We start from the raw sequence: 11148 nt of genomic DNA on the forward strand, positions 1-11148 counted from the left end.
ATCTAGAGGAATACGTGCTGATATTGCTGACTGTCGTTCCGTCCTTTCTTCCTTCTTTCCTTCCTTCCTTCTTCGCTCCCTCCTTTCCTCCTTCCTTCCTGCTCTCCTTCCTCTGTGGTGATATTGTGTTCCCCAAAATATTATGCACCCTAATAAACTTATCTGGGGTCAGAGGACAGAACAGCCACTAGATAGACGTAGAGGCCAGAAAATGGTGGCACTCACACCTTTAATCCTATCACTTGGGAGGCAGAGATCCCTCTGGATCCCTGTGAGTTTAAGGCCACACTGGAAACAGCCAAGCATGGTGACTCATGCCTTTAATCCCAGGAAGTGAGCCTTTAATCCCAGGAAGTGATGTCAGAAAGCAGAAAGGTATATAAGGCATGAAAACTGGGAACTAGACGCATTTGGCTGGTTAAGCTTTCAGGCTTTTGAGCAACAGTTCAGCTGAGATTCATTCTGGATGAGGACTCAGAGGCATCCAGTCTGAGGAAACAGGACCAGCTGAGGATCCAGCAAGGTGAGGTAGCTGTGGCTTGTTCTGCTTCTCTGATCTTCCAGCATTTACCCCAATAACTGGCCTCCGGTTTGATTTTATTAATAAGAACTTTTAAGATTCATGCTACATTCCTTTCTCCCTCTCTTCCTTCTTCCCTCCCTCCCCACTTCTTTCCTCCCTCCCTCCCTCCCTCCCTTTCTTCCTTCTCTTTCTCCTTCCCCCTCCCACTCTCCCTCTCTATTCCCCTCTCAGATTTCATTGCCCCAGGCTGACAAATTCATTAAGTAACTGAGGATGGCTTTACTGTCTGATCTTCCTGACTCCACCTCCACAGTGCTGGGATCGCAAGTTTGTACCAATAAGTTTGGTTTCTACAGCACTTGGGGTTGGGGAGTGAAGGGGGAGAGGCCAAGAGATGAGCCTTTAGAGGAAACACCTGACTTTTAAATCCTTTCAAGGGATATCAGGGAGTACAACGCTTTGTGATTTAGTTCAACATAGCTTATGTGACAAAGAGCATGAGAAGTAGGACCATAAATCAGGAGCTATAAAAACTATACCTCTCTTTCTCAGAGAGCTAGCTACAGTAGGACTAGGCCTAATATCTTCAGGTTGAGGGATTTAGCCTCTTAGAGTAAACAGTGTCTTAAAGGATCAGATCCATGACCTAATGCCTTAATAAACAGACTTCTCATCACCCCATCAAAGCCATTGGCATACTTAACACAGCCTTACAAAGAGTTGCCTGCCTGACCACTAAGAAAATGTTTATGTTAACATTGTAAGCTCCATCCTTAGGAAATGAGTCAATGTAGGGATGTAATTTCTTTGGAGAAGAATATGTGGATACATATTTTGAAAAAAGACAACTTGAGATGGGCTGGTGCATGGGAACCCAATGACTAAGGTCAAAGCATGTTAGGGTGTGTATTTTCATTGAACAGATACTTCAAATCATGAGTGATTCCAACCAATCATCCTCCTTCCAGGCTGATCTCTGTACTATGTAAGGGGTGGGGCTTTCCACAGAAGATGCATTTATTCTTCCTTCATACATACATGATGGGAGGCTCTCTATGGGAACTGCTGAAGAGGGGCTGAAAAACACAGGAGTTTGCATCTAACTCCAATGTAGATGTAACCAACCGTCTTATTAAATAAGAAACACAGAGCCGATTCAGAGAAGAAAGCCAAGAGGTCAGAGCTAAGAGCCTCACCCTTCCTGCTTCAGCGATCCTCTTCAGTCAAGAGAGCTCTCTGAAAGGGACCTACTTCCTGTGTGTATGTCTTTATATAGTCTAGCTGTTCTGCCTTCTCATTGGTTGTAAACCCAAACACGTGACTGCCTCATCACTGCCTGTATGTACCGCCCTCCAGGTCCTTAAAGGTGTGCTCCACCACCGCCATGCCCTTGCTATGGCTCTAATAGCTCTGACCCCCAGGCAACTTTATTTATTAACATACAATTAAAATCACATTTCAGTACAAGTAAAATACCACCACACTCCTACAGTGACACCTATTTACAATAACTGTTTTTTGTTTTGTTTTTGATATAGTGTCTCACTGTGTAGCCCAGGCTTTCCTCAAACTTACAGCAATCTGCCTGCTTCATTCAGCCTTCTGATTACTGGGGGAAGTCTCAATGTCTCCCATTTAGAACCCCAAAACTCGAGAGTTGTGAATGAGTACTCCCAGGCAGGGTGTTGAGAGTAGGAAATGCCTTTGAAGTGAACTGTTTGGTCTTTCAAAATGGTGAGAATTTTGCTTTCTACTTAATAAACATATTTATATAATGTTTATATATGTGTTTGTTCTAATTTAGATATCTTTAGGATTGCTATTCTTTAAGTGGAATGTTCTTTAGAACATGTGACCCATTCCTCCTTTAGCCATGTTTCTATTCTTGTGCACCTTAACCTACAGCTAGGCATTGTGGGGAAACAGGCAGGCTGGCAGGGTTGACATATCCTTCAACACCCTCTCATTTGATCTGGCTTCATACTTCCATTCCTCTACTGTGCTCTGCAGTAATCCTGGGTGGGGCTCTCAGTTGTTCTAGGCTGAGGGTGAAGTTCAGGCTGCCTGCCTTAACTCTTTTTTTTTCCCAACATATTTTTATTCATTATTTGGGAATTTCACATCATGCACCCTAAGCTTACTCACTTCCCAGTCCTCCCAGGTTCACCCCCTGACCCTTGTGACCTCCCCTGCAAAAAGAAGAAGAAAGAAAGAAAAAAAAAAAGCAAGTCCAGTTTGTGCTGCCCATATACTCACTGGAGCATGGTCAAACTCCCAGTGGCCAGCCCCTCAAAGAAAGTTGAGTCCTTCCACACCTGCTCCCCTGCCAGAAGCCATCGATTGTGGAGAGCTACGCTTCAGCATCCTTATAATAATAATTTTTAAGAGTTCTCTTTTTTTTAAAAGGCTTCAAATGTATTTTAATAAGATGATGCTGCATTACTGCTCCATTTCTCAGAAAAATTTCAAATTGAAGGTATCAGGAACAAATCAAACATAGTACACCAATAAAAAATGCACAGCGTAACTACCTAAGATAGGCAAAGCTAAGAGCTACTGTCAGACCTTCAACACACAGCAACCCTGTTCCCAAGGTTGTACTAGGCCTATCAAGAAAAGCTGTGAACAGCAATATCATAGACACAAAAGGTCATTCATTCTTGAGCACATCTTACCCAAGAAAAAGATGGAGGCAAGTTAACACAAGACTTTTTTTTTTTTAAAGATATATACTAAAATGAAAACCTCTAAGAGAAAATGTCTTCCTTAGGACATGAAGGGGCTATATATGAGATATAACAGAACCGTATGTATGCTGTAACCTCTGTGGACATGTGTCTGAATTCTCACCTGGGAGTGAATGGAGGAATTGGGCTAGGTCACTGGAGGATGTTTAGGTTTTGTGGTATATATGGCAGTGTCTCTGGGGTTGAGGGGAATAAAGATGAAACATGATGGACAAAGGAAGAAGAAAACAGGAATGGTCAAGATTAATGGAGCTCTCTGAGTTCATTTTGCTATGGTTCTCCAGTCCCTCAACAATCAGCACACTTCAGGAATGCACCAGACAGCCTTGATAAAGCAATATACCACAGACTTTGATTTGTTAACTACCACCCCTCCCTTGCCCTCTGCCTCCAAGCATACTCCCTAGAGTAGTACAGGCAGGGAAGACCTATCTATTGGGAAAACCCCTAACACTTTTCCAGGGTAGAATTCTTGCTAGTCCAAAAAGGGCCTTTCTTTTAAGGGTTGCGGGAAACTAGACACTGCAACTTTATTTAGTATCGGCGGCGTTTATTTGGAGCAAATTCAGCTCCAGGAGCTGGGCGGTTGAATGCAGGAGGAATTCCACCAATTGCTCCAATTCCTTCCATTGTAGCAGCTTGGCCGAAACGTTCAGTTGTTGGTGGGGTCAATCCCAAGGTTCCATCTGGCATCATAGTGGCAGGTCCTGGAGGAGCTGGGGTACCAGTTGGCACAGGAGCAGGGGGCATGGCGCCTCTATTGTTTATGCCCATAGCACCTCCCATAGCCATTTGGCCCATCCGTAACTCTTGTTCTCTTGCATCAGGGAAGGTTCCCTTGAATCCTTCTTGCTGTCGCCGCATCATTTCTTCTTGTTGCCGCCGTGTTTCTTCCTCACGGCGCCTGCACTCCTCTTCCTGCCTGAGCTCTAGCTGCTTTCGTTTCTGAACCTCTTGGTTATGCAGCTCCTCCATTCTCCGAAGCTCTTCTTGACGCCTCATCAAATCCTGCCTCATTAGCATAACCTGGTGCTCATGGCGTGCTGCCTCCATCTCCATCTCCAGCTTTTCACGAGCCTCCTTGATGTTGCGGTCCACTTGATCCTGCTGTTGCTTCTCCATCTCAATGAGTGCCTCCCAGCGCATGGCATACTCATACTCAAAGGATCCAGGCTGTGCAAATCTGGGTGGCTGTTCTCGTTCCTTGTGAAATTGCTGGTTTTTTATAACCAGCTTCTCTGGAAGTCCCTCCTCATCATCTAACTGGTCCATAGGCTCCACAGTTACAGGCCGAGGAAATGTGGTAAGCAAAAAGGAACCTTCACTGCATCTATCCAGAGCCTTCCGAGCAGCTGGCTTCCCTGAGAACTCAACAATGCCTTTCCCTGAGGGCCTTCCTCGGTCATCCACAATAACCACAGCCCTCTCCACCTGGCCAAACACAGAAAAGGCTTCTTCCAGCAGTTCGTTGGACACATACTGAGGAAGGTTGCGGACTGTAAGGGATGCACTGTGACAAGCAAAGCGCACACGTAGCTGCTTTCCACGGAGTGGCATATTATCCAACTCCACTTTGGCAATTTCTGCTAGGGTTCGTGTTTCCAAGCGAATAAAGCCAAAGCCTTTATCCTTATGAATGAAAACTTCGCCTGCTTTCCCATATTTCTCAAAAAGTTTCCTCATTTCCTCCTCGGTGATGTCAGGGGGAAGATTGCCCACAAAGAGACGGCTTCGCTGGGTGAAGGTCTTCTCTCCTGGTTTCCTAAAGTTCTTCATGTCAATAGTTAAACCTTCATTCTGGCTGCTGGCCTGCTGTCCATTTGCAGGTATTGGTGGGGGTGGCTGCTGCTGTTGCTGTTGCTGCTGCTGATGGTGCGGCTGGTGGTGATGTTGATGATGCTTCCTTGGAATATGGTTCTGCTTCTCCAAGTTAAAGGTTTTATTGCTCTGCATGTTTGCACCCTTTACTTCGACTTGAGCACAGCAAAGAGTCCTCTCTAACCTCGACTTCCAATGCCCACAGTTCTTTGCTCAGAGTCAAGAGTTCTCTTTGATGGCTTTCTGTTTAGGCTGATTCTTTTTTGGGGGGATGGGGTAGGGATAGGAGTTTTCACAGAAGCCTTCCATGTCCCTCCTTCTCAACTGTGAGTCTGCAGTCATCAATACTACTGCAAAAGTAGCTTCCTTGACCTTTTCAGTCAGTGGGAACATGGATCATGAACTTCTACATGGTTTATGGCAATAGCACATGCCACAGACCTCAGCATGGTGTCTGGTAGCAGTACAGGCCAAGGCCATCAACATGGCCTCCATGGCAACATGGGCCACAGACACCAATATGGTCTCCAGTGGCAGACTGACCCAAGCATCAACATGGTTTCTGGTGGCAGCACAGACCACAGACATCTGCAAAGTCTTTGGTAATAACATAGCCCACGGATACATGGCTTCAGGCTGCAGCACAGACAATGGACATCCTCATGGTTTTTGGTGGTAACACAGGCCATGGACATCAACATGGCCCACGCTAAGGGTCATGTCTGGCTTCGTGGTCCTCCTGATTTATCCCTTGCTGCCTCCTATCTCAGAATGAAACATTCATCTACAGCATATCTTCTGGAGTCAACTTTCCACAGTCCCTAGCCTGCATCCATTCTTATGACCCCAATTTTTCATAATGCCTGTGAGGTAGGCACTTTCCCGTGTCCTTTATTTATCCCCAGGGAGCTCCATCAGCTTACCCGAGGGCTGCTTAACCTCCCAGGGTCCAATACCTAATATGACCAGCAGATGGCATAAGGGCCTCCACTGTACTGTTGCTGCTGCCTGAGGAGAGGGGTGTGTGTGTGTGTGTGTGTGTGTGTGTGTGTGTGAGAGAGAGAGAGAGAGAGAGAGAGAGAGAGAGAGAGAGATTGCATGCATATCTGGGACAGAAAATAGGAAATCCTAGGACTGGTTTTCCCAGCAATGTGACAGAGGGATACTTCCCTGCATGATCTCTGTTTGTCTGGGAAGAGGACAGGTATCTGCTGAGTCAGTTTTCCAGAAGGATCCCAGGATTCTCCCTCCTTTCAGATGCTTCAGAGAACAGACAGGGAGGAACATTCCATCCACATAAGCCGAAGCCAGAGGGAGGGTATTTGAGATTGTCCTGGATATTGCTGTAAAATTTTTAGTAGTTATAACCTCTACTGTTGGATAAGAACCAAATCCAAACAGCTCCAAGCATTGGTGGTTTGGACAAGAAGCACTGACCTTGCTAATGAGCTTTCAGATTGGTTGAACTGTTTGCTTCTGGGCTGGTTTTCTTACCCATCTGTCAGTTGCATCACTCATATGGACAAAACCACAGCTGAGGTTGCTGGAGTGGATCATCAGTACGTCCTCCATCAACTTGTCCCAGGCTTAGCAGAGAGCAACTGGCTTTGATGGGCCACCAAGAGCCCCAATGTGCAAGCACTTTGTGGTATTACCTGTGTGATATTACCTAACACACTATTGTCCAAAACAAGACAGGTGGCCACTGTGGATGAGACTGGTTGTGTCCACATGGTGTAGCTATATGTACACATCCATGTTAGAATGTGAAAACGGAAATAAAAAACGAGGGCATTTTGGATCTATTACAGTAGGAAAACTATTTTTTTAAATGAAATATTCAATGGAACTCCATTTCCTAAAGCAGATATTCTCTGAAAAGTGCATGGGAGAAGTGCCTTTGGCTGTCCCAGGCATCAGGAAAATACCGTTGTTCTGGAAAATAGAGTGTGGAATTCCAAGTCATGTTAAAATCCCTTACTGTGAGGTTAGCAGCCAGTGCTTTGATTATTTAGGGTCATCAAATACTTCTTCAAAGAAACCTTTTCCTTGAAGTGGCTCTTTGTTTTTTCTTTTACAATAAATAGAAAAGAATGATACAATTAGAATACATCACTTGTATTGGTGCAACCAGCAAAAACAGCTTAGAAAATTCTGTAGTATTTAATGACCTTCAACATGGAACTTGCAAGAATATGAAAAGGGAGAGAGTGGAAACCTATAGATTAGAAAGAGACCGGGGGAAAATTGCCACTAATGTTACAACATATGAGTCTTATTTTGACATAGGCCCAAATAAACTGTAAAATAAAGTAGTGCTTACAAGATGATTAGGGGAACTCAGAATACTGATTGAATATTTCATGAAATAAAGAAACTATTGTTAGCATACTTAAGTATAGGATGGAATCATTTCTAGAATTGTAACATTATTTAAAGATTTGGAACAAGAAGATGATGTCATAATTTTTAAAAGAAACTTAATTTGTAGAAGCAGTGCAGAAACATTTCCAGGTAAATTATTATGCCTTTTAAGATTTTCTTCCAAATAAGTCTAGACAAAAGGAGCAGTGGATAGTGGCGGCTGCGGCCCTTGTCACCCCACGTTGTCTGTATTCCTGGTGCACCTGTATGCTGGTTCATTGTGCTTTATCTACAAGGTGTCCAACTACAAGCAGAAGGAGATGGGGCTCACATCCAGAACTCACAGGCCAGGTTTTCCAAGAAGTGGAATAGTAAACCAAAAATTTGTCTTGAGTATTCCCTCTACTATCAGCTCGTTTTCTGGAAGTTTCAAGTAGATTAAGAAAATTAATTCATGAAGGGAGATAGTGCCACACACCAGCACCATCTTTAAAAATCATGCTACAAGTATTTCCACACTGGTTCACTATTTTGTAGCTTCCATGTGCTGACATTCTTCTCCCAGAGGCATCACTGCCAGTTTTATTTCTGGCCAAGTATCTGTGTAGTTCAGTTGGCTTTTGATCCAAATTTATCTAGGAGAAGGATTAATCAAAATTTCCATTAAGCAACAGCATACTTTATCAGGGTTGTTGGAACTACACTCAACAGCAAGATATAGAAACATCATAATTATAGCTATGATCACTGTCATTTGTACCACCTCCAGCTAACACCCCTACTTCCAGCACTTCAACGTCACCATAACGGCGAGCACCACCACCTCCATAACTACCACCAGCATCACTACTACCAGGATTGTAACTGACATCACTACCACTACTATCATCACTACCATTATACCACCTTCAGCATTTCTATCACCTCCACCACCACCTTCACTATTCCTACCACCATCACCATCAACACTAACTTTATCACCATTCATCACCGTTCCCCACCATTACCATCTTCACCACCACCATCATTGTGTATATCTAGACAGCCTTGTAGATTATAGAACAACTTCCATTTGGCTTTCTGCCTTTAGATCCTTCTTTCATTTAATTTGGCAATAACTACGGGGCTAGGAGACAGTCTGACTGGAGACCTGGGTAGTCATGGTTTCTCTCTACACAGTGTATTTGTCTCCTTTGTGTCTTTTGGTTTCTTTTACCCCTCTCCAGAAGATCAGAAGTGGAGTGATTGAGTGTATGACTGTAGTGTGAGGAGGGAAGACCCACTGCTTATCATAAGAGAGGCCAGAGCAGTTATACCCTGCCCTTGGGGAAATCCATGTGGATTGTAACAGGTGACAGGTGACTTTAGCTTGAAAAATGAACAGCTTGAGCACTACATATGTGACTGGAATTTTCAAGACCATTAACTTTTGCTCATTGGTCCTCCATTTGATATTTAGGGTACTACAATGAGGTTACACGAAGATATCAGCCCTATGCTCTTAAAGAAGGCAAAGGACACTTAACAAGTCATTCATTATAACTTCTCTAGGACATCATAAGCTGTGGTGTAGTCAGGTTTCCAGAAGGATCCCATGAAAGACAAGTTTTATCTGAATATTAGCAGCAAATGAATCCTAGGCACTTTGTTGTCAAAAGACCCAAGATGTTTCCAGCAAGGCCAGAATTCACCCGAAGGCCTTGGAACATCACAGTGTGAAGCATCACAGGCTCAGTGGGGAAACAGCAAAGACCTTCCATGGAGGCCATCTTTTTGTGGGGAAGACTTGTAGAAAGAAAAATTTTTGTCGTATCACCTGCTGGTGTAGGTGGATCCAGGCCTGTCTTTATCTACTATTATGTATGCATGTATGCAAGCACAGCTGACATGAACAGTGTCTGTATGCCTCTGCTGTGCAGGGAGAGGAATAGTTCAAGGAGGAAGGAAGAAACATGTACATCTATTATTGCAGTTAAATGCATCTAATATCATAGGCAAACACAGACACCTGGAGACCATCAAACTCAAATTAAAAACTCATTGGTGGGAACAGACAGTCTTTTCACAGATTGTCTATAAATCTTGAACAACCAGCTTTCCTTGGGCGTAACATCAAATGTTTGCCTTCTTTTTGGTGTCTCATTAGGGAGGAAATTTATTACCCAACTCTTGAACTATGTCATATTTTAAAGAAAATTCTATGAATATTTCCAGGAACCACATGCTTGATTTTATATTAACTTTATATCACCGAACAAAAAGGCATGGTCTTCTCAATGATGAAATGACACTAATCATGATATTAAAGGTGTTAGCATGTACTCAGTTGGAAGTGACGGCAATTTTCCAGAAATATATGCTAGCCATGGCTTCCTTTGATAAGTTAGAATGACATCACTCCCTTCATTCCAGAGCACAACCTACTTCCTCTGCACCCTCTTGACCCTGCGGCCTTCTTCCTCTGTCTAAAATTGAGTCTAAAGAGAATCCTTCAAAAGAACCCATCCTTATGCTAGGGTGTTTCCAGCTGTGCTTGCTTGCCTGCCAGGGTAGGACAAGTTTGAAAGGACCAAAAAAAAAAAAAAAAAATTGGTGAAATGCATATGGTGGCCATTAAAATGAAATAGAGGATGAATGATGGGGCTTATACATGTAGACTTATCTCTGTTAGGACCCTGCCATCCCCAAAGGTGGAAGAATCTGCTTCCTGTTCCTGCTGTCCTCTGTGTCAGTCCACATCCTGATGGTTAGGACTTCACCTCATCACACAGAGAATGAACAGTGGGTGTGGGCATGGGGTACAGGCAGGAACCTGGCAGGCTGACTGGTCCTGGCCCCATCTTCTCTGTAAGGCGATACTGAGGAGATACTGAGACATGAGACCTCCCACCAAGATAGGGTGTCCCTCAACACTTTGGAAAATCAAGGGCATGTTGATGGAGAGAGTCTGAGATATTGAACGCCACTTGGAGATAAGATAGGCCAAGTTTATTTTGGGGCCCAATGCATAAGTATAAATTCTACTTGCTAGCGACAAAGCTTTATTGCTAGACTTTGGTAGGACCATTACGGAGTCTTTTTCTCTGGAGATTTTAAAGAACAAAAAGAAGGCAGATATGCACAGCAAGTTATTTATGTGTGTATATGCACATGTGCACACAGTGTGTGGTGTATACATGTAAGTATGTGGGTGTATGGAAAATGAAGGAAGGTGTGTTTTCCTCTATCACTCTTGGGCATATTTACTTGAGATTAGGTTTTCTGCTGTACTGGAAGTTCACTGTGTAGACTAGGCTGTCTGGACAGCAAGTTCCTGTGACCTTGCATCCATCTGTAAATGATGGAGTTATAGGCACATTTAGACATGGCCAAAGGGGTTCTAATGCAGGTTCTTGGGCTGACATAGCAAGGGCTGTTATCCTTTGAAACATCTTCTAAGTCTCAAAAGTGAGTCTTTAAATAAAAACTTAAAGCAAGACTCATTCAAATGTGTCTGTGTGTAAGAGAGAGCAAGAGCAAGAGCCAGGGGTGGTAGCACATGCCTTTAATACCAGTACTAGGAAGCAGAAGTAGGTGAATCTCTGTGAATTTGAGGCCAACCTGCTCTACATATAGAGTTCCAGACAACCAGGTCTATACAATGAGACCCGGTCTCAAGATAAAGTGAGTGAGGGGGCACAGAGAGAGACACACAGA

General features: G+C 43.7%; 1 protein-coding gene across 1 annotated transcript; it reads right to left on the reverse strand.

Annotated features, from left to right (window-relative positions):
- Positions 1 to 3326: 3326 nt before the first annotated feature.
- LOC128125108 (non-POU domain-containing octamer-binding protein-like) lies at positions 3327 to 5238 on the reverse strand. Its single transcript, XM_052762115.1, has one exon. The coding sequence runs from the start codon at positions 5221 to 5223 to the stop codon at positions 3805 to 3807; it is 1419 nt and encodes a 472-aa protein (XP_052618075.1). The 5' UTR covers positions 5224 to 5238; the 3' UTR covers positions 3327 to 3804.
- Positions 5239 to 11148: the final 5910 nt, after the last annotated feature.

Source organism: Peromyscus californicus, unplaced genomic scaffold, assembly GCF_007827085.1.
Source record: "Peromyscus californicus insignis strain IS unplaced genomic scaffold, ASM782708v3 Scaffold_4__1_contigs__length_199733344, whole genome shotgun sequence".
Taxonomy (NCBI): domain Eukaryota; kingdom Metazoa; phylum Chordata; class Mammalia; order Rodentia; family Cricetidae; genus Peromyscus; species Peromyscus californicus.

Bases quoted from the DNA above. Each gene is read 5' to 3' on its own strand.
- LOC128125108 (XM_052762115.1), bottom strand. From the start codon at position 5,223: ATGCAGAGCAATAAAACCTTTAACTTGGAGAAGCAGAACCATATTCCA.